This window comes from Felis catus, chromosome B1 (genome assembly GCF_018350175.1).
Source record: "Felis catus isolate Fca126 chromosome B1, F.catus_Fca126_mat1.0, whole genome shotgun sequence".
Taxonomy (NCBI): Eukaryota; Metazoa; Chordata; class Mammalia; order Carnivora; family Felidae; genus Felis; species Felis catus.
Window position 1 is genome coordinate 166,331,485 of NC_058371.1, and position 23,898 is coordinate 166,355,382.

At 37.2% G+C, this 23,898-nt stretch overlaps 1 protein-coding gene across 3 annotated transcripts in view; it reads left to right on the top strand.

The window, feature by feature from the left end:
- GABRA2 (gamma-aminobutyric acid type A receptor subunit alpha2) overlaps positions 1-23,898 on the top strand; it is a 128,070-nt gene that overhangs the window by 95,087 nt on the left and 9,085 nt on the right. For 2 of the 3 annotated variants that reach the window (XM_011281893.4, XM_023253146.2), the window contains 2 exons: positions 14,056-14,258; positions 20,317-20,496. In XM_011281893.4, coding sequence (XP_011280195.1) covers positions 14,056-14,258; positions 20,317-20,496 — 383 coding nt within the window. The remainder of the gene's footprint in view (positions 1-14,055; positions 14,259-20,316; positions 20,497-23,898) is intronic. The other variant, XM_019829558.3, reaches the window with a different exon arrangement.

The following is a 23,898-nucleotide window of genomic DNA, read 5'->3' on the forward strand; positions in this document are numbered from 1 at the left end:
TTCAACATATGAATTTGGGGGAACATAGACATATGAATTGTGCTGTCCAAAACAATTACTGTGACACTTATAGTAACACCAGACTAGATTCTTATTTCTTAAGTAATGAAATAGAGGTTCAGGGATCTCACAGTGCTCCTCCTGACCGGCTGTATTCAACCATTTTTACATCCAGCCTTACTTTCATCCAGAACGTCTACCTCTTTCCTGTTATTATTTGAGCTTAGATGTGAACCATGCTAGGTTTCTTATAAGTCACCTCTCAAATGTAATAAATTATGGTTGATGGGCAATTCTTACAAGACATTGGTCTTAAGTCATCATGACACTTCTAAACCCATGTGACAGCAAAAGGCTATCAAAATATGCCTAATCAAAGTGCTGAATCATAACCTTTTAGAAATCTAGGAAGAAAGTAGTTCAGTCATGAAGATGATAGGTTAACAAGACCAGAAATTTGTGGATCCACTCTGAAAAGACCTGAGGGCTTTCTTGGAACAATGGAAGAATGGAGGGTAAACCAGTTCAAAGCTTTCCTTTCTCTTCACTTGTAAGCCCCATGGTTTCTCAAGATAGGAAATGAATAACTAAAGTAAAATAGCCCAAGGCTTTCTAGGGATCCATTTAAGCAGTGTAATCCTGTGTCTTTTGATTTTACTTAAACCACCACTAGATGGGACTCTTGCATCCTTGGTTTAGGTTCTTAGCTTCTTTATCCAAACTTTGGGGGCCTTAATAAACTCAGAAATAACAGAGAAGCTAGTACCCTTTGTCTTACGGGTTCTAAAAGGGACATTTGCTTATATCATTTAATGTTCAGGCATATAAAATATATAATTCCCATTTTAGAGATAAAGTCACTGAGGCTGAGAGAGAGAGCAAAAAGGGAGAATCTAATATTTGTTGAGCAATTCTGTGTACCAGGCATATATGATGCTTCTACAATCCTCCCAAATCCATTAAAAATACCATTTCCATTTTGCAGATGGGGGAGGGACTGAAGCTTAGGAAAGTCACCTAACTGCTCTGGCAGAAGCAGAATCCAAACTCTTGCCTGATTTTAGTGCACATTTCTCTGTGCATAGCCACTGCTCAAGCAATGTAAATACTTTAATGCATGATATGACTTTAAAATTTCTTAAGATATTAGGGGCTTTAGCAGTAAAATGCAAGGGTTAGAATTCATGATCTTGAAAAATACATGATATGGTCATACAACTGACTTTGAAAGAGGATTCTATTTATAGATTAGGCAGGGTAATGTAGTAGTGTGGGTTTTTGAGATTGACTGCTAGTTTTGTATCCCACTTCCCCTACTTGGTAACAGTATGAACTTCAGTAAGGTAGTCAACTCACTTAGCCTCAGTTTCCTCAACAGCAAATGAGTATGATGATAGTACTTATAGTAGGTGCTTCTAAGTGACACATTTTATTGTCGTATCTGGAGTAATATGAGAATATGAGACTTGTGTGCAACAGATTTATACTATCTTTACATCACATTTATATTACAATGTTCTGATTAAACTTACTTTATTTTAAAGCTTACTAAATTCTTAACTTGTATTTTCCTTCATATAGAATTACAAATATGGTCCACCGCTGTTACTGTTCAGTTTTTAAAATTAGTTCTTTCAATCAGTGAACCAACAGATAATGAGTATTCACTGTTGCCAGAATCTGAGTTAGGTGGCAGCATTTTCAAAAGACACAATGAGCCACATGCCCACAAGCCGCTCAGAGTGTGGAGGAGTGAGACAGAAGTAAAGAATTATGGGTGCCAAGAGAGAAGTATATTAAAATAAGGTAAGAGCAAAAAGAAGAAACAATTATATCTGAAGAAGAAGACTTCAGAGAATCCCAAAGGGAAGAAGAATCAAGTCAAGCCTTGCAAATTAGTATGCTGGAAAAGGACATAGTCTAAGCAGAGGGTACATAGTTATCAAAAGCAACATGAAGCTTATAGAGAACAACCAATTATCGATGGGTGTGCCTTAGGCGTGGGATTCATTTATTTGTAACGATAGTTAGACAGATGGAGGCCAGTTCCTCTACAGCCTTACATCCCATGCTAAAGCCATGGAAACTGCTTGAAGCGTGTTTTAGCGAAGGAGTAAGATCGATATATTTGAGCTTGGCGAAGAGTCTTATACGGAATATCAGATAAAAAGACTGAAACGGCATGAATGATAACAGGGTGATTATTAAGAGGTAATTGACATCAGCTGGGTGAGAAATAATAAAAGTGTAAAATAGGACAATGGATATTGGTGGAGAGGGAGTTACAGACTAGGGAGGGAGAATATGCAGGACCTGGTGAGTCTGAAGGGTTTGAGAAATGCAGGCATTGCAGAATACCCCTAGATTTCCAACTGAGTGACTAGATAAATGTACTGTTCTCCCCTACAATAGAGAATTATGGAAGACATCGTAGGTTTTGGTTCAGTTGTGACAGTTTAAAATTTGAGATTTCTGTGGGACTCCTTTGTGTCGGATTACTATAAAAGTTTTCTCTGCTCTCCCTGTCCCTAATCTTAACTTCCTCTGTTCCATTCTACACAGTACAGCAAGAGTGATCTTTCTGAAGCTCAAATTTAGTTATATAACCCTCTCCTGCATGAGCCCTTTCTGTGGCTTTACAATGCAACCACTGACTGAAACTTTTACCATGACTACATCTTTGTGAGGCCTCCCTAGCCTAACCCACTCTATTAGCCCCCTTTTGCTATGTTGACCTGCATCAGACCTAGAACCATGTTTTTCCTTCAATAAACATATTTCCCAGACTTTATAAATCTCCTTTTATGTCTTGCTTCTTCCTGGAAACCTCCTCTTACTCCAAAATGTGAATAGATATCCATAGGGAGTCTTAAAGGACCCTATACTTTTCCATCATTTGCTATACTATCTGTGTAACATGTCTATGATTATCTGCATCTTCTGATAGATTATATTCTCCTTGAGCATTTCATTCATGTTTTTATATAGGCACGTCTAACAAAGTGACAGGCATGTAGGAGACTGAATACATCTTTAATGAAATGAATGTCGTATAGGAGATTCAGTAAATTTTGTGGAGATATTCAGGAGATGTTCAGATATTTGGGACTGGAGCTCATGAGATATATCCTTGAAGATCTTCATGATATGGAAGGAGGTTAGGAAATGGGAATAAATGATACTGTCAAGAGAGAGCAGTAACATAAGACTAGGAAAGCAGCCTGTTGCTTTGTGGAATGTGAACGATTAAGTGATCAGTGGTGAAGGACAGCCCACAAAGAGAATGGAAGAAGAGTAGTTAAGAGACAGAATGTGCATCGAATACTGGTAGCTGTGAAGTCTCTACTTAATGGGACTACACTGTTTAGAAGTGGGCCTTGGGGCTGTCTTAAGCTGCATTTGCACAGCCATTATATTGGCATGAGTAGCCGGAGGCCAGTGTGTGTCTGTTCAGTTTAGATGTATTTATCAGGTAGTTGGGCACGTTAGAGGGTCAATACAAAACATTCCTTTCTTCCTTTCCTAAATTTTCATAGGAAAATTTCTGGATAGTCCCAAGTGTACATTTGTTAGATGATTAATTGTCTTTTAATAACTTATAGAATACTAGAAATCTTGAGTCTACCAGTGGACTCCCAATCAGGACTACCTTTCTTTGCCTCTCTTATTGCTCGATGTACTCGTATGACTAGTTCTCAAAGACATAAGAGTGAAAATTAAGTATAATTTTCCATTTGTAGCCTTAGGCTCAGAAACTTGCCCTTAAAGTGAGTGGATGTGGCTCTCCTCCTTCCCCTTTTGTTTGCTGAAATGCAGATCAGGTGTTGGCAAGCCCTCTTGAACCTCCAGAATATGGGCAACACCTTAAAAATGGAAAAGAAATAAGAAAGAGGAAGCCTAAGTCTTTGGTACCAAGGCCATCATGTCCTTGGATGTCTTATACCAAAATTGTCAAAGGAAAGTTGGGAGGTGGGGGCTTTCAGTGTATTTTGTCCACTTTCCTACCTGTTCCAGTCAATAGTCTTTACCTGGTGCTTAGCTTAATAACTTTCTAAAGCTTAACTAACTGTAACATTATATATGTGTAATATGTATATATACATATATATCTCCACATTATGTACTAAATATTCTCTATATTCCATCTACACACTATTATATATACAATATTTTGAATGAGGTTATTGAACACATAAAATGTTTCTATAAAAACTCTGTTGCGATGATCATACATACTCTCTAATCTTAAATATTACAAGGCATCCATTTCCTTGGAAATTGAATTCTGGAAAAAATAGCTGGCATTAGGCTATTTAAAAAAAATTTTTTTAACATTTAGTTATTTTTGAGACAGAGAGAGACAGAGTATGAACGGGGGAGGGTCAGAGAGAGAGGGAGACACAGAATCCGAAACAGGCTCCAGGCTGCGAGCTATCAGCACAGAGCCCGACGCGGGGCTCGAGCTCACGGACCGCGAGATCATGACCTGAGCTGAAGTCGGACGCTTAACCGACTGAGCCACCCAGGCGCCCCTGCATTAGGCTATTTTTATGTATTTATGTATTTAACTCCAAACACACACAAATATAGGCACTCATTTCTGTTTCTGTACCTCAACAAATAGGTGTACTTGCTTCATAAACTGTATTTATTCATTCATTTAATGCAAAAATATGTTCCAGGCACTATGCTACACCTTTCAGATACAAGGTAAACAAGAAAGATATAATTCCTACTCTTCGCAGAGGTTACAGTCTGTCTGAGGAGATGGGAGGGTAAACAATATATATAACATATATTGTTCTGGGAATATGCAGGGTGCTCTCTGGTAATATGAAAGGGGCACTTAACCCAGATTTGGAATAGTAACTGATCCTCATAGCTTGAGGCTGTGTTACTGATTCTCTAGAGTCTCTGAATATTCATATACATTTTCATGTATGTACTTTCACATTCATCATGATTGCAAATAAATTTTAGTCTGTAGCCATGAGCTTTTAACATAGTGCTAATTTAACAGTGTATATAGATGTTAAATTAGGGTTAGTAACATTACTGTATGAAGTTCTTACTTTCAATCTTAAAATATAATTTTGATTTTGCTTATGGGGAAAGAATGAAATAATTGGCCAGATTTCATACATAACATTTTTTGCCAAAAATACAATCAAGGCAGTTAATGTGTGTGTTTGGTGGGGGGTTGGGGGAGTGGAATATTAGGTAAGCTAATTGAATAAATTAAGTGCATAGGATTAAAAACTTGGTTTTTCTTGAATTTTCCTATTTTCCACAAGTTATTTTAAAATGATGTAAATACAGCAATATTATAGCAAACTCATAATTCATTTTGATTCAGGTTTATATGCTTTCAAAGTCCCCCTTTTAACATTCAGTTAGCAGGAACACAGTGAACTGTCAGAGCATCTATGTTTCAAATTTAATTATGCTGGCCGAATTCAGAGATTTCCGAATTTGCCTTATGACTATCAGTCATCTGCTGACATCAGTTCCAGAAGGTTGCCTATATTGTATTGATTGCTAAATGTTCCCCAGTGTTTCTGATTATCTGTCAAGCTCAACTACCCAGAACACAACCAGAAATTCAGAAGTAGAAAAAATAGACATTTGACTAATAACATGGGAAGTTATACAAAATAATGCATTAAAATCAAGGCACTGGGCTTCAGGCTTCAGCACCGACATGTGAAGAGCTTGCAAGTTGTCACTCTTATCCCCACCACAAGAAAAAGCTGAGCAAACTGAAAATTAAAGACTTTTATTGCATTTGTAAGAGAATCGAGGTGACAGGCAAAGTGCCATCCCAAACTGTGAAGAGGCAGACACATTGAGAGAGATGCAGCTAAGTTTTTTTGTTTTGTTTTGTTTTGTTTTGTTTTTTTAACCTGAAAGGGATGCTACTAAAGCATCATGCACTGCAATGATACACTGAGAGCCTTATCTATAACTGAAGCCATGTCCAGGAGAAGGGACCGGGCAGAACCTCATCCCAACCAACAGGAGGGCGATCCTCCCACTCCAGCCCCTCTGGCCTCACTCCCTCATCTAAGGGGTATGAACTCATGAAAACTCAACAGAGATCAGAACTTCAAGGAAATGGATTGGGCATGCGGCAGCCAGGGAAGGGAGTAAGAAGAATGGGGAATAAAACGTACCAGAGGAGACACAGTTGTGAAGATTACAGCCTAAGACACAGGCCCACCGGAAGACTGAGGTTCAATCAGAAGATTATAGAACAGCCCCCCTCCCTTACACCTTCCTGCCACACCAGCAAAGCTCCAGGAGTGACCTAGCAATAGCTTTTAGCAGAAAGATCTGAAGTCTGGGAGGAAGAGTGCTTTGGGAAGTCCAAAGTCAAGAGGGTAAAACCGCAGAAAGAAAATGAAAGGAACTTGGATCCTGTGGCACCTATAGTGATAGCAAACACTAAACCTATAGCCAACACTAAACACTAGTGTTTAGCCAACACTAAACACAGCCACCCTATAGCCAGACTGACATAAATCCTGCACTAAACGTCTGTTTATCTCAGTTTCCATTACCCAAATGAACATGGTCAAAGTTCAACGAAACAGTATCGGGGATGTGTGTCAATTATATCTCAATAAAACTTGGGGGTGGGAGGGCAGATGAAGAAAAATTAGAAGGCATGCCAAAAGGAAAAAATACAAATCAAACCAGTTCGAAGAGGAAAAGCAGACCGCAGAACCAGACTCAGTTATGACAGAGATGTTGGAATGATTAAACAAGGAATTAAAAATAACTAAGATGAATCTGTTAAGTCTGTTAATGTCCCTAATGGAAAAAATAAACAACACGCAAGAAGAGATCAGTCATGTAAGTAAAGAATTGGAAGCTCTAAGAATCAAAAGGAGTGATCTTACATAAGAAGTGATCATGCCATTACCCTGCTTAAAATGAACAGTATAATGGTTTCCCATTGCTCTTGATGAGAAGTTAGATTACCTTAACACCATCCAACAGGTTCTGAATGATCTGGCTCCTGCCTCCCGCTCTGGCCTCATCTTCCATGAAACTCTAATCTGTCTTCCTGCCTTCCAGGCTTCTTTTCATTTCTCTTAAATGCTTTCCTTGTGTCCCTGGCTTCCTGTGCATGCTATTTCCCCAGTCTAGCATTATCTTCCCTTGCCTGGTGACCGCTTTAACTTTTCCCCTTATTTCCTTAGCGAAGCCTAAGTCAAATTCCCAGTCAAGGTAGATCACTTGATTACAGTCCATCATAGACCTCGCCCAGTTGTGATGTTAGGTTACTTTGTGCTCTTTTAAAAAATATATATATTTTAACTTTTATCTTTTTGTGGCTTTGCTCACATTCCATTCACAGCTCTACCATATGTAGCACAAAATGAGGACTAAATGTTTATGTGCATTATAAAAGAAGGAATAGATTTCTTGCAGGTATCCTAATGAAGTTAATGCTTATCAGTTCCAGATCATTGGAGACGTAGTTTCAGTAAATATGTATTAATTCATTTAGAAACTATTCGATGGCCTCCTACTCTCTGCTGAGCACCCTTTTACCTTTGGGGGAGAAGACAACGAACAAGGCTCTACTCCATGTAGTTCACTGGAAGGATACAGTCATGTAAACCAACAGAAAATTCAAGGACACAACGTGATGGAGGTAGCCATAGGACCAGGTCACAGGTGCCTTTAGGGGTGAAATCCTGCAGAATGCATTAGCGGAGTGTGCGCTCTGAAGTGCAGGAATCTTTGCACTCGTGTTCGTTGCTGTGTTCCCAGTGCCTGCAAAAATAACTGGCGTTGAGTAGGCACTCTGTAACGTACTTAGGGAAGGAATGATAATTAGGTATTCTTAAAAAAGAGGGGGAAAGATCCTAGGTAGAGGAAATAATATGTTGCCTAGACTGACAAATTGCTCAAACTGAGAAAACATTCATGTCACTGCAGCTTCAACCTCAAATATGAAAATGGCTTCCTTTAGGTCATAGGGGTCTTTCTCCGAGAAAAATGGCTTCAGGAAGAAAAGGATTGGGTAGAGGGATGTGAGTTTTAAATGTATTAAGTCCAGGATACATTCAGGTAAGCAAAAAAAAAAAAAAAAAAAAAAAAAAAAAAGTTATAATCTTTCACAATATTGTGCACACTAAAAGTGTCCTTTCAGACATGTTCTTCTAGATTATAGTTGATGGTTTCTAAATTCTCACAAATTTTAATTTAGTGGAGTTTGAGTTCATTAGGCTTTATGACAAGATATGTTATCTAAGTTCTCATTTCTGCACCTAACACAAAATTTCAGTATTTTTATCCTTCAGATGTAGGACAGTCACGAGTTAAAATTGCAACCTGAAAAATAAAATAAGTGCATTTATTACTCTATTTGTAAGTGCTAAAAAAAAAACAAATCTAGCACTTTTGTTTTCAGAATGTCTGGGGTTTTTTTTTTTTCTGCCATTTCTGCCAGTAACCAGCAGGTGGTGTCACACAATTTTACATTTGTGTCCTATTGCGGTTGTGCCGTTTGGTGTCCAAAACTTCCAACCCACACCCCAACCACAAACACTCACACACAACATCTGATGGGGATGAAAGTCTAAAGGAGGACTGTATCGTATCGTATCGTATCGTATCGTATCGTATCGTATCGTATCGTATATATCGTATCGTATGGTATCGATTTTGCTTCATTTCATCTTGTTTCATTTCATCTTGTTTCATTTCATTTCATTTCATTTCATTTCATTTCATTTCATTTCATTTCTCTGATTTAAATCTGTCTTGACTTTGCTTTCGGGGTAATATTTTTCTGCACATGCACTGAAGCACCTTTTTATAATAGAGACACCGGTTCACATGCAGTGACTCTTTGGTCACTGTATCAGCATTATGGGAAAAGACTATTCATAATCTTCACTTCACAAATGAGGATACTGTGGAACAAAGGGGCTGGGAAATGTCCCCCAAGGTCACAAGATTAAGATTTAGGCATCTGACTGTGGAGCTCACAGTGTCAGTCTCTGTGCTGAAATCACCCCCACCCCCAACCCCCCGATTTGATTTTATACTCTCAGCACATATTTGCAGCCAACACTTGGTGTTCCTTTACTTTGATGCTATTTGTTCAGCTCCTGAGTTCAGGTCTCGGCACTTATACCTTACATAAGAAATGTTAACATAGAATGAAACCAGAATATCAAAGAACTGTATGTCAGATATTGTCTATGTGTGGGGAATGATGACACATTTCACATATATGCATCGAATTTTAGTGCTAAAACACTGTAAGTTATTTGCCTTTTGTTTTACTGAGAAAGAAACTTAGGCCTCCCAAGGAAGCATTGAGTTATGGTAGTCACACAGAGGAGATAAAGAAAGAGACAGTCTGGTAAAGAAATGTGGGAACATTCATTTTTGGAGGCCCTAGTAGGTATAGAAAAATGCCCATTGTGGGCAGACAGGCATGTGGAAGGTCTGAGCTTACCAAGTAAGTGCACCTCTTTTTTTAATGCCCAGATCTTCTATTTATAGTGTCATGGGAACAGGCGAGGCTGAACTAGCAGGCAGGAAAGCTAGCATATGAGAACCACACCATTTCAGTGAAAAGAAAAAAAAGGGGAAGGGGGGGAAAGGTAGAAACTCATAGTCAGTGTTACTAATTTTATTGTCAAGTTTACACAGTCAGATGAAAGAAAAAAATTAGATATAGGGAAGATTTGAATATGGTGAAAAATAACCTCATAGTAGACTCATTGAACTGCTAGAATGTTTTAGTAGTTTGAATGACTAGACCCAGATCTAATTTTAAACTAGCAGTATAGAATTAGAATCATAGTTAAATTTGTGGGTTGCCATAATTTGAACTTTGCATTTTTTGATTAACCTACTTTAAATTAGTCAACATTCATGTAATGATCAATCATTCCCAGAAATTCACACTTGAATTATAAATGATAAATGCCATCAGGTATCCCTTCTTTAAATTAAAAATCTTGTATTTTTTTTGTCTTATCGCAAAAACCAAGCAAGTTCACTGCAAGAAAAAAGGAAAAAATAAAAAAATGAATTGCCTCCAATGTTAATTCCCCAAGTAACTAATATTACCGTCTTAGATTATATCCTTACAGATTGTATTCTTTCATGCTTGTCTAGTAAAATACCAAAGAAATGAAACAACAAAAAATCAGTCACAAGTCCATTTTCTATTTTATCCATCCAGACCACATAACACTTTCTTCCCCAAAGTGGTAACTGAAGTGTCCTTTTTCATTTTATGTTCTATTTACTAAGCTCATACAGGTATATCTATATTGATACACAAATCCAAGTGCAGATATTTTCATGAAAATTGCATCATGAACTATTTCTAAGCAAAATGTATGTTAGATACATTTGCAATGAATTAACAGCCCTGCTTTACTCTTTGTAATATTGTTGTGCTATTACTAGTGTAGGTAATCAACAATTTATTAAACTACTTCCCAATCAATGAATATGCCAATGGTTGCCACCTTTTTACTTTTACAAGGTGTGTTCATGTGAAGAGCCTTGTGTATCATTTATCGCTTTATATTTTCCTGCTGTCATTTCAGTAAGAGACATTTCTAATAGCAGTAGTGATAACAAAAAAGAATTAAAGTAGCTGACATTTCCTGCACACTTATGATGTGCCAGATTTTATGCCACATTCATACTAAACCGTCACAGCGTACCTCTAAAGAAGGTAGAGTTTATAATTCCATTTTGTATTTGAAGAAAGTAATAGTTGAGGAACTTGCTGTAAGTCACAGAAAAACAGCGAGTATTGGAGCCAGGATTCAAACCCAGGCCATGTGACTGGGAGGCCACTGGAGGACATAACAGTAGAGTTCACCGGTATTTTATCCTGCCCTGCCCCATCTAGAAGAATTGCTGGGGATCAGGGTAGATACCAGCAAAAATGGTGGAGTACGAAATTCCAAATAAAAGCCTCCTGGTATTAGGGTGAGGAAATGGGGCTCATTCAGAAAGTATTATCAGCACTTTATGGTGCCTCCCTGGAAGACATTTGCAAAAAGCTTGTCTTTGTATGTTACCTGACTCAGAATTCTCCTGGTGCAAAAGTTGCTACCAGGGAGATGTCACTGAAAGTATTTATAGGCAGATGTTTTAGTTGCTTCTGCCTGAGGTGATGGATAACATTTGGGACAAACAATGGTCTAACCAAAGAGTTTGAGAGGAAGGGCTAAGGAAGAATTGTACAAAAGTAGTTTCAAAAGCACTGACATGTATTTTGGAATCTAAAAGTCCACGTGTATACACAGAGCTTTGTGAGCACTCAATAAAGACCCGAGACAGTCAGTTAAGCGTCCAACTTCGGCTAAGGTCATGATCTCACAGTCCATGCGTTCGAGCCCCGCGTTGGGCTCTGTGCTGACAGCTCAGAGCCTGGAGCCTGCTTCCGATTCTGTGTCTCCCTCTCTCTCTGACCCTCCCCCGTTCATGCTCTCTGTCTCAAAAATAAATAAACATTAAAAAAATTAAAAAAAAAAGACCCGAGAAAGCCCTAAACTTTCACCTCTTGAGGCCCTACAGAAGCAGAAGGTGTATGTATGCTAAAGCAGGGTTGTAAACTACCTGGCTGAAAGTTGAAGACATATCCCAACCTGCACACAGAGCCACTTGGCAAAGACTGAGGAAATTTTTTGTTCCAGGTATTTAAGGAAAACTGTCTAATCATCAGATAGCCACTACGCTAAAACAAACAAACAAAATCCCAAAGAACTCAGTGGCCCCAAACAAAAAGAATCAGACTTTACAGAATAAGTTAAGAAAAGTCACTAGGGGTGCCTGGGTGGCTCAGTCGGTTGAGCCTACAACTCTTTATTTCGGCTCAGGTCATGATCTCGCGGTTCACAAGTTGAAGTCCTGCATCTGGCTCTGCCCTGACAGCTCAGAGCCTAGAGCCTGCTTCGGATTCTGTGTCTCCCTCTCTCTCTGCCCCTCCCCTGCTCATGCTCTGTCTCTGTCTCTCTCTCAAAAATAAATAAAACGTTAAAAAAATTAAAATAGTAAAACTAAAATACCTATAAATACATTTAATAAAAAAAATTTAATGTTTATTTTTGAGAGAGGGAGAGACAGAGTGTGAGTGGGGGAGGGGCAGAGAGAGGGAGACACAGAATCCAAAGCAGGCTCCAGGCTCTGAGCTGTCAGCACAGAGCCCAACGCAGGGATTGAACCCATGAACCACAAGATCATGACCTGAGATGAAGTCGGACGCTCAACCGACTGAGCCACCCAGACGTCCCTAAATCTTTATGACCTTGAATTAGGTAACAATTTCTTAGGTATGACACCAATTTGTAATCCCTACTCAGAAAGGATGCCCATTGCCGACATTCTCTTCAACACTAGCGTAGTATAAATCTTTTGAAGTTTGCTAATATTTTGGTGACTATATTGTTTTAAAAAGGCATCTTGAGGCACCTGGGTGGCTCAGTCAGTTAAGCATCCAACTTCGGCTCAGGTCATGATCTCACAGTTTGTGGGTTCGAGCCCCGCGTCGGGCTCTGTGCTGATCACTTGCTCAGAGCCTGGAGCCTGCTTCAGATTCTGTGTCTCCTTCTCTCTCTGCCCCTCCCCCGCTCACACTTGGTCTCACTTTGTTTCTCAAAAATAAATAAATGTAAAAAAAAAGAAAATTAAAAAAGGCATCTCATTATCACTTTGTTTATATTTCCTTAACTGCTAAGGAAGTTAAATATATTTTCCTGTATTGATTTGTCATTTGCATTGCTATATTTTGCATGTGTGTGTGTACATGTGTGCGCATGCATGCGTTTGTGCAAGCACATGCATTAGGGAAGATGTGGTTTTGCTTGTGGATATGTGTGGTTTTATCTGTCTTGTTTTCTGTTTAAGTATTCTCCTGTACCCTGTTCTCAAAAGAATACATCTTCACAGTAGTCTAAAACTTTGCACTTTGAGACATGAAAGGGCAGTGCGTTTCTGTAAATGTGTTTTTTAATATTGACTTAGTAGCAGGTGAAGTAAATTTACCTTTCTACCTTTTATTCCTACTACTACCATCATATTCCTAGATGCATTCACTCATGATGAAAGACTCACTGCTATTTTGAATTCCTAACTCTATTGCAGATGAGAAGAAAAAAGCTGCTTTATTTATCCTCAGGGAAAGCAAAAAATACAATAGTATACAACTTTAACATATGAATGAACATTTCTTTAACATTTTAACTCTTTTAATTTAATGTGTCCTCTGTGTACGAAATTAAACTTCTATTGGATCTCTGATAAAACAGGTAATTGCAGACATTTGACTGCTGATGTTACAGCTTACCTCCTGAGTTATTGCTTTCTTTTTACTTAATCATTATGACTTCCCTGACTACTGGCAGAAAAGCTCTGCAGTGAAAGGAACTAAATTATTTTTTAAATGAACAGAGTATAAAATATTCCTTAAAATGTACTGATTTGCATTTTATAAGATTTAGGGTTTAGTTGCTTGTTTTATTTTCTATAGATTCTAAGCTTCGTTATGAAAGAAATTATGTCCTCATGACGCTAAGCGATCCAGAATTAATTTCATATTTAGGTAGCTATACTTAGAATGAAGAACTTCTTAATCATAGTTCCATTGTGATCACTGGTGTGGATGATTGGTCCATTGCTTAGCGTGTTTTAAATAAACGATGAATAAATGCATGTGAGGCTTTGTGTGGGATTTTTTAAAAATAAGGTTAATGCACGATGGATCAATTTAAAGTACCTACTTTCCTCATAGGAAATTCTACTTCAGTTATCACCAACCTTTGTACCCTTAACAGTATTCAAAAGAGAAAAAGGAGATTCATAGCAACACAAGTGAAAACTTAAAGCATTTCAGAGTTATTACTTCAAGAATTATAATAGCCATTTGTGATAATTAACTTTGCTCTGTTCTTCCAGTTTTTTTTTTTAAGTGGATATAGTGGCAATGACAGTAACTTTGAAAAAAGAATTATTTCCAATGCTGTCTTGTATCTGTTGATGTTTTTGGTTCCTGTCTTTCTGCAGGAGTCACAACTGTTCTAACAATGACAACTCTAAGCATCAGTGCTCGGAACTCCCTCCCCAAAGTGGCTTATGCAACCGCCATGGACTGGTTTATTGCTGTTTGTTATGCATTTGTGTTCTCTGCCCTAATTGAATTTGCAACTGTTAACTACTTCACCAAAAGAGGATGGGCTTGGGATGGGAAGAGTGTAGTCAATGACAAGGTAAGTGAGAATCCCCTAACAGATTTAGTTTATAACAGACATGTTCCTAAAAATTGACATTAAAAACATTCAAATGTAAATTTTATGTGTCTGTGTGTGTGTGTGTGTGTGTGTGTGTGTGTGTGTGTGAATTATATTTCTTTTAAAGTATACTTTTGCCTGAAATCCTTTAGGAGTGCTTGTTAGAGTATGACTTCTGTTGAAACCACTCCCTAGCATCTGCTGAGCTCTGACTGTGTGTCAGGCACTGTGCTAAGTTGTTTACATACGTTCTATCACGTAATCTTTACAACTTTATGACTAGTGTCTCTTTTTAATTCTCATTTTTCTGATGAAGGAGCTAAGGCTTAGTGAAGTCATTTACTTGCCCAAGCTCACACAACTAGTTAGTAGCTATATGTGATGGCAGATCTGACCATGAAGTTCATGCTCTTAAATACCACACTGCTTTATAATAAAGAGATTTGAAAAGAAAGTGGACTTTAATTTACCTGTTGTAGAATCTCAGGCTCTATCAGCAGTTGAGTTACCCTTCACCTACCCTCATCGCTGTTGCTTGGATAGAAAGGTTCAAGCGACATTGTTATCTCTTCCATGTTGTATGGAATAAGTACTTCGTTGCTGGAATGCTCAGAAAGTTTAAGTTGCTCATGTAGTCTATGAGACTCATTTGTTTTTAAGATTAATTTCTTTGGGAATTGTTGGTGTCCATTTTTAGGTTTCAAGTACTGAAGCTAGTGGAAGTTTTGAGCATTAATATAACATCTGTTCCCTTTCTTATTTAATGGATTATTATTCATCTGCATTAAGAGGAAGCTTTGGCTGTATCACAGTGAGATATAAAGTATTCTTAATAGTTAAGTTCTACTTGGAAGGCTTCTTTTTAACAATATATCTATTAAAATGCTTCTTCCATTAAATTTGGAATAACATACTTGGTGATTTTACTTCTTTGTCAGTTATTTAAATATAATTTTTTCTCATTTCTAGAACCATATTGCAGTTTAAGCATACAAATGATTGATGTTATAATTTAAAAGTCTTGCTCTTTTTCCTAATTTTGTAAACTGTAAGTTTTAATAAGTGCTGGTTTATTTCATTTTTATAAGCAACGTTTTGCATACTAACAGCCACTGAGTAAATATTAAAGGGAATCCAATTAGCTTTCTATGCTTAACTTCTAGGTTATTTCAGCATTTCCATTACATTTTATTATTGATTTATGTTTTCATTTTCCATATAATGTACTGCTTTTTCATTGCTATCTATGCAATTACTTCTTTTTAGTTATATTAGTTACACATGCGCTTTCATACTAACTTTTTTTGAAGGTGAAATGCCAGATGTATTTATAAATGCCAGACATGTTTATAAATATGTCACAAAAGATAAATAGTGGTTTGTGGTAAATTCTCCATATAGATATTCATTGATATATCACTTTTTAATGCTATGAGGGTGCCAATCAAATTGACATTGTGATTTAGCATATCAAATTGACATTGTGATTTGGCATATCAAATAAAATACCTTCTCCCTGTACTTGGAAAATAGAAGTACCTATAAATGCAAAAAACCCATTCATGATGATGCATTCTAAAAGCAATTACCTAGTACTGAGGAATGCTGGAATTAAGTCAAACCACATATCAAATCACACAGAGCAAAGATAAATCGAGGACAAAATCATTGATGTTCCGATCTCATCTGCAAGAAAACAGCTAACAAATGTTACATTATTTCAGTTCTAAGTGGTTGGAATTCAGTGGTTAATTTAAAGGGAACATTGTATCAGGCTCGTTGCTTGTTCTTACTTTTCCATAGCTAGGCCCTTGAGAATTTTTTGTTGAATAAAGAATCTAAGAGTTTCTTTTATGAAGTCTGCACATGTAACACCAAGGAAAAACTTCATTGCCTTCACGGAAAGAATGTTCAGTCTTTACAATGGTGAATTTATCAGTGGGTACTCAACCCAATTTCATGATTCAAATGAATTTTGGGGGGTGCTCCCTAAACTTAGCTTGGAAATAACCACATTCTTAGGACTGAAAGGAAATCGAGTGCCCCAAACTAGCACATCTGCCTGAAAAAATATTTCAGTGCAGTCTACTTTCAGGCTTCTCTGCTTTAGTTTTCTTTAGGAAGAAATTTTTTTAAGTGGAAAATGATAATTTACTTGAATTATAGAATTTTTGTCCACTGCCCATATTGGTGTCCTTCCAGTTTTATCAGACTGGAAAAAGTCCTCAGCTTTCGAAGTTGGTATCATAAGTCAGTGCAGTTCAATCATCTGTCAATAGAAAGAGCATATGAAAAGTTCTTAAACATTTGTAAACTGGCAAGTATTAATTTGCATCATAAGAATAATAACGACTCAAAGATGCATACCACTAGCATATGTTTGAAAAAGGAAATACACATTTAACATACAATTTATATGTAGATTGCACTCTGTTGATCTTGAAAGTTAGTTTTTGCAAATACATAAATCCACTCCATTCATATTCAAGCTACATTTGAGCCCTCTGTTAGAAGACATAGCCTACCTACTGTGCTCTGTGATCTTGGACAAGATGTTTTACTACTTTTAGCCTCAGGTGTGACACTAGATTACAAAACCTTATCACTCTAAAAGTGTAGTGCTGGATCAAATGTTCCACCTCCAGTTGTTATTCCTTTCCATATACAGAAAGTATCTTATTATGAAATTCCCCAAGTTCTTCTGGAAGCTTCCCTCACAACCAACATTCTTCCACTTGCCCAAGACTAATTCTTCCACTGCAGCTCTCGATCTTTCTCTCTTGTTCTTTTCTCAGCCTTGAAGCATCAGTTATTGTCTTCTTCTCATTTCATCAAGGCCATCTTCTCCTTTCCAGCTGCCTCCTTCCTTTCAGTAAGGAGTATGCTCACTCTGTTTCATTTACCATGGAGGCAAGAACTCTCTCTAGATCCTATGTCACCCATTCCCCCATCTTCAGATTCTACCATCTTCTTCTCCAATTCAAGCTTTTTGAAAACCGTGCTGCGATGGCTGTGTTCTCACTTTCAATTTAATTCTCAGCCCACTGTAATGTGATTTCCTTTTCATGTATTGTCCTGTAACTGACGAACACCAATAACCTCCACGTTTTCAGATCAGATAATAATTTTTCGTTTTTCTCAAGGGATTCCCATTCAACCCATTGAATATTGTTGGGCTTCAGAACTCCATTCAGGTGCAAGTCAGCAGCATTTCTTTACAAGAAGCCTTCAGATAGCAACTTCCTGCCCTCAAACCCTGGCCTGGCAGCTGCCTTTATTCATTCTATTCTGAGAGTCCCTGCCCGAGTTCACAGTAGATCCTGTCTCCCTAACATCTGCTCTTGTTTACCCCCAAAGACAGTCATTTGGCTTTATTTTATTGTTTTTGGTTTTACTATTCACTATGTGATTCTCACTTTAAGGGTTTTATAGATAGTATTTGTGGGAATGTCTACAACACTAAACAGTGTCCACCCATTTACTGTCCCCAAATAGATAATCCTACTCGTCCTGAGAACAAATGTCAATCTTCAGGAAATTTCTGAACCCTGCACCCCCGAAATGATTCAGTCCCATTTAAGTGTGTCTAGCACCCTGATTTTTTACATTAAATCCTTTATTACAGTTTGTAATTGTATATAATGCCTCATCTCCTTCACTGATCATTATAACATGTCCATGTTTATTTCAGTAAATCATTCACTGTTGGCCTTTTGCACTGGGTCTTGTGTGTATCAGTTGCTCAGTAAATATGGTCTGAATGAATAAAGTACAGCCCAATCAAATCTACAGCTCATGCTTTTATAGTATCTATAACTGTACCCCATACCTTTCTTTTAAGTTCTAGGATCATATATCCATCCTCTTCCCTAGGCATTTCTATATGACTCTACTATCTCAATCTTTACATATCTTTTTTTAAATAAAAATACAACAAACAAAGATAAAAGCTTCTAAATTGATTTTGTATATTTCCCCTGCCCACATTTCCTTTTTTAAATCTCTGGCAAAACCTAATCTCACATACCAACAATTTGGAAATACCCCTTAACATCTAACCTGTCATCACATGGTGCCTATTTTCTTGTCCTTGTCATGGACTATGCCCTTGCTCAGTGTTCTCTGAGAACACTGTCTCTAATCAAGTCTCCCTCCAGTCCACCCTCTACATTAGTGCTAGGGTCATTTTTCAGCTCTTCAGTGAATTGTTGAAATCTTAATGCTAATTATTGAACTCTTTAATGAATTCTTCAAGTTGGTCAGCTGGTATCGTCCAAGTACATAACTTTCTCATAAGTTTGTTTCACATGTTGAGTTACTTGTTGTTTTACAGATGTCTATGTTTTAGCAAGAGCGTTTGCTCAAGTTATTACTACTATTATTCATTGTGCATTACCACCATGTGCCTAGGAATATCTCTGTGTTAGAAATGAGAAACTGCAGGGACATGTGGGTGGCTCAGTTGGTTAAGCATCTGACTCTTGGTTTTGGCTTCAGTCATTATCTCACTGATTCCTGAATTTCAGCCCCAGGTCGACTCTGTGCTGATGGAGCAGAGCCTGCTTGGGATTCTCCTTACCTCTGTTTCTGCCCCTCCCCCACTCATGCTCTATCCCTCTCTCAAATAAACAAACAAATAAATAAAAACCTTAAGAAAAAAAAAAAGAAATGAGAAACCACAGATTTGTTCCCATAAAGTTACTTACTCAGGATCACATCTAATAAGTGGTACATCCAAGATTGAACACAGATCTGAAGTCCATGCTTGTGTTCTTCCTCTAGCCATTAACCCATCCCCCAATATCCATGCTGCTACACATCTCCATGACATTAGATTCCTCTTACCAAAATGCCCCCTCCTTCCTTCTGTAACTGATGAATTCCTACTTCTTTCTTAATACCCATCTGATTTTACTTAACACTGAAACTTTCTCAGTGAATCCAATTACTGCCCTCTATTATCTTTCTGTAGTACCTGACACAAATTCATTTTATGTGACCTTAGTAAATTATACTTTTATCATAAATTTGTGTTTCTAACAGTAGGTTACATGGTCTAAGAAGATAGCAGTATTGTCACACTCATCATTTTCTCTGCTATAACCTGGAATAATAGTTAGCACATAATTTATTTGAATTAAATTTAAAAAATAAATAACTAATCTCTTAAGACTGATTCCATTTCTAAATCTGAGTCAGTGGTTCTACACTGGCCAAGAAAAGCATATTCTCTGGAAACACATCATATATTAAATTACTTAAAACACAGACTTAGTTGGGGCACCTGGGTGGCTCAGTCGGTTAAGTGACCGACTTTAGCTCAGGTCATGATCTCACAGTGCATGGATTCGAGCCCCGCGTCGGGCTCTGTGCTGACAGTTCAGAGCCTGGAGCCTGCTTCTGATTCTATGTTTCCTTCTATGTCTGCCCTTTACCAGATCCAATTCTGTCTCTCTTTCTCTCTCAAAAATAAATAAACACTAAAAAATTAAAAAAAAAGATTTAGCAACATAGTATGCAAACTAACATGAAATGTGCCATTGTTTTGTGATTCACTCCATGCAATCCATAGAAAACATCACATTTCAAGTGTTTTCTTCATTTATTTGCATTTTTCAACATCCTGCCTTGTTCCAAAAGCATTTCAGGCAGTTTACCAAAAGAATGCATGCACTTAACTATTATAAAATAAAATAGAAATAGAAGTAAGATATCAGGATGAAGGAAAATACAATGCAAATGTGTCCACCGTTTGGGCCAGAACATTAGCTATAGTCCATAGCTAGAGGAGTTGAGCTTTAAATTCTGAGCTTCTTGGCTGCCAGAGTAAACCATGGGGTGGGGGGCGGGAGTTACTCTTATTTGTAATCAAAAAATGGAGGCATAGATTTTCTTAGAGAAAATATTTTCCTACATTGAATTCTTTAAAACAATATCATATGGGTTTTATATTAGGGAAAGCTGGGTACTATTGAAAGTAATGTCAACATTTTCCCAATAAACTCAGTAATGAATTTCATATTGATGTCTCTTGTAGTCCCCTTCAATAAAAGCTGAAGGCATTACATTAACATACAACTCAGTGAAGGCAATTCTTCAAGGAGCTAAGCTAATATGGTCCAAGTATATAGCTTTCTCATGGCCCAATTTAATCCAAGGAAAGACTTTAGAGTACTTAGAGAAGTGGATGGACTGTATAACCTTCAAACAATCTTCTGTAAGTATCACTTTTCTCAGTCAGGATGGTTAGCAGACAGTTAACAATAGCATTATCTGACCCAGGAGCATGTTGTTGCTTTACAAGAAATGGGCTGGCTAGTAGCCACAATGACTGTAAAAAAAAGCAACATGGTATATAGAAAGAGCATAGATTTGCCACTCTGGTAACCTTGGGTTTTTTCCAAAGTCTGTCTTATCTAGTGTTACATTTATGAGCGCTCCCTTTCCTTATTCTAAGGACAATATCTGCGATTCTTTCCAATTCTGCAACCATGTGATTATTATTTTTATTCATATCCCAGGTCACTATGCTAACAGATGTCTATATTTTAGCAAGAGCATTTGCTCAAGTTATTAACACGTTATTTTATCTACTACTCTAAGGAAGCTGAAACTGGTTTGTCCCATGGTGTAAGACATTTTGATTTCTACAATCAAGAATTTTCCAGACTTGAAATTTTACATGTGTTCAGACATTCTAATGAAGTAATAAACTCAGAATATTCTGAATCCTATAAAACATTGTTTAAAAAATAGAAAATGTAATTAGTATGTGCTGTATTTACTTTTCATTCCACTTCAGCTACAGCATCAACAAATTCTATAGTAGCGTATTTTCCTCTTTTTTCCCCAATTAATGTGTAAAAACACATAATCTATTGATTTTGTGATTAGCCATATTTTCCCCTTCCCACTTAATATGAGTCTCAATTACAAGCAAAACAACTTCCACAAACATGTGGAATGGTAAAATTGTGGACTTTCAGGATAATTACATAATAGAATTATAGAACAGACTATGGGAATCTAAATTTTATGAATCTCATAAATACTACACTCTACAAAATAACTTTATATGTTTGTATATATCATATACTTTCTAAATATATATTTTTTGTCCCAGTGATCATTCTAGTACATGTCATTCATGATAAAGCAAACATTTTTTGAGCCTCTTCTGTGCCAGGAACTATGCTAGCAGCTCTGCATTGCACAGTCTGTGCTCTCAAGGAGCTTACAGTCAAGTGGAAGAAAAAAAATAAGTGAGAGAAGTATACATGCCACTATAGAGACAGACACTAGGGTGTCGTGGAAGCCCATGGAAAGAGTAATTATTGCAGTAAGAAGTAATGTTTCAATACATGTGATTTTGAGCTGAGTTTGTATAAAATGGATCTAACTAGGGGAACAGCATGGGTTGGTAATCAGTTCCTGGCTCAATTGTGGTATCATTCACAGGTTAGGGAATAAAGGAGAGTGTATAGAATTAGGTTGGGAGTGAAAGTAACCTGTAATCATTTCTGGATATTTTGCGTTTTGATTACCTATGGACTATGTAGATAGAGAAGTCTAATGAAACATAATGGGTGATAATTCTGGTGAGAGGTATTAGGTCAGTCATCTGCATATTGGTAACAGAGCCATTCAAGAGTCACTTAAAATTATTAGAAAATAGCAGTGGGTAGAAGTTAGCAGTGAATACGGCAAGGTGATATCTTCTGTAATGGCCTAGCGTACTAATATTTTTTAGTACTATCAATAGTAGATCTATGAATTACAAAGAATAGTGATAGAATATATTATGATGACTTAATCTGTATACTCTGCTTTAGCAGATCTAAGAACTATAAGTCAGCTATCAATTCAATAGTATTTTTTCTCTATATACATGATTTTGATTTTAAATAGATAGGAGCAATTTGCTTTACTGTATATTTGTGATAATTACTTTCAAATGGACTGAGGGGAGTTATTTTATAACTTTGTAAGACTTTGAAAGATCTACGCCAGAAAGGCTTTACTGGGCTATGGCTAAGAATTGAGAAGTTTTAGTACCATGAGAGCGCCCTGCGCTTCATTCAGTGAATTGGTAAGAAATCACAAGTGCCAACCACTGGGTTTTGACTAAACATAGTACTTGGGACTCTTGCACTTTCACTTGCTATTGGTTCTGAAAATAATCAAGTTTCCAAGTTCCTAGAGAGAATTCTGAAGCCAAGCCATCATCTTGTCAGGTACTAAGCTTGCCTCCGAAGTTCATACTTATTATTCAGAAATTGAAGCCATTCTTTGAACAATGAAGAAAAAATAAGATGAAATTTTATTCTTACTAGTTAAGTCAATAAAAGTTACAAATACACATTAAAATTATTTTTAACACTGCTTATGATAATATCCACAGTATTGGGATGGAAAAAAAACCCCAGCAACATACAAAAATATTCGAGGGTGATATTTGGCTGGTACATTCTGGCACAGCCCTTCTGTGTATTTACAGCCAATGTTTGTTCAGGTTGACCAGAGTATCTGTTTTGTTTTGTTAGGGCCCCTGCTTCAGAGTTTGTTAAATAATTTAGCATCACCTGTGGGTTTGTATACAGTTGAAGGGTGTTAAGTCAGGCAGGAAGGGTGCTGGTGAGAGTACAAAGTCTATCTGTACACACTTCTTGCAACAAAGGACATTTACATTTATGTTTCTTTGTCAAAATGTCTAAACCTTGCACCGTAAATCCTGACCTAACTTAAATGTCCCTCTTCCAAGATACCTTTTTTGGGTTCCTCCATGCAATGTTTATGTCTTCTTTCAAAGATATAAAATGGATCTTGTAAGCCAGTAATCAAGATTTTGTAACTGAGTTATACCCATTCCTACTCTCCGCTAAGAGACTGTGCTTTTCAATGTGGTTTGAGTATTCATTTGTGCACTAAATTCTCACAGTGGTTCATTATGGCTTTGGTATAATTATCTCCCTGTTTCCAAACTAGAAGCTGAAGCAGGTAGAGGTTAAAGAATATTCTCATGGTCAGTCCAAATTCTCTATAAGTGCCATTTGAGATTACTTTAAATGATATCTAGGTATATTCGAAATAATGATAATATAAACCCTGTATGTTACCTACTTTATGGTTTAAAGGGTCTTTTTAGAAGATTGACCTAGTGATATAAACTAGGAATTTAGCAAAGAGTGTACTCCCAAGTTTCAAACACCTTCTCCAAAGAGTAGTATCACATAGTATGATATTTAAAGCAGAGGTTTAAAGTCACACACATGGGAGTTTTTGTGCTTTTTCAGCCACTTAACAGACAGGAGACCTGGTTGTATCACGAAACCTCTTTAGCCTCTAGTTTGAAATTTGTAACATGGGGTTAAGTATCGAACTTACCTCCTACCCAGTAGTGATGTTTTTTTACAAATAATACTGTCAGTCTTAACCCTCCACCTGACACATCCTAGTGTTCAGCACGTGTTACCATCTCTCTGTCAGTTACATACTTGGAAATTCCCCTGCATTTGTAACATGGGAACTTTGTGTGCCATTGCAGAAGAAAAGCTGTTTTATAGCTTTCATAATGGTAGACCCTCAACCCCTTTCCTTTTATACTCCAGCCACATCTGGA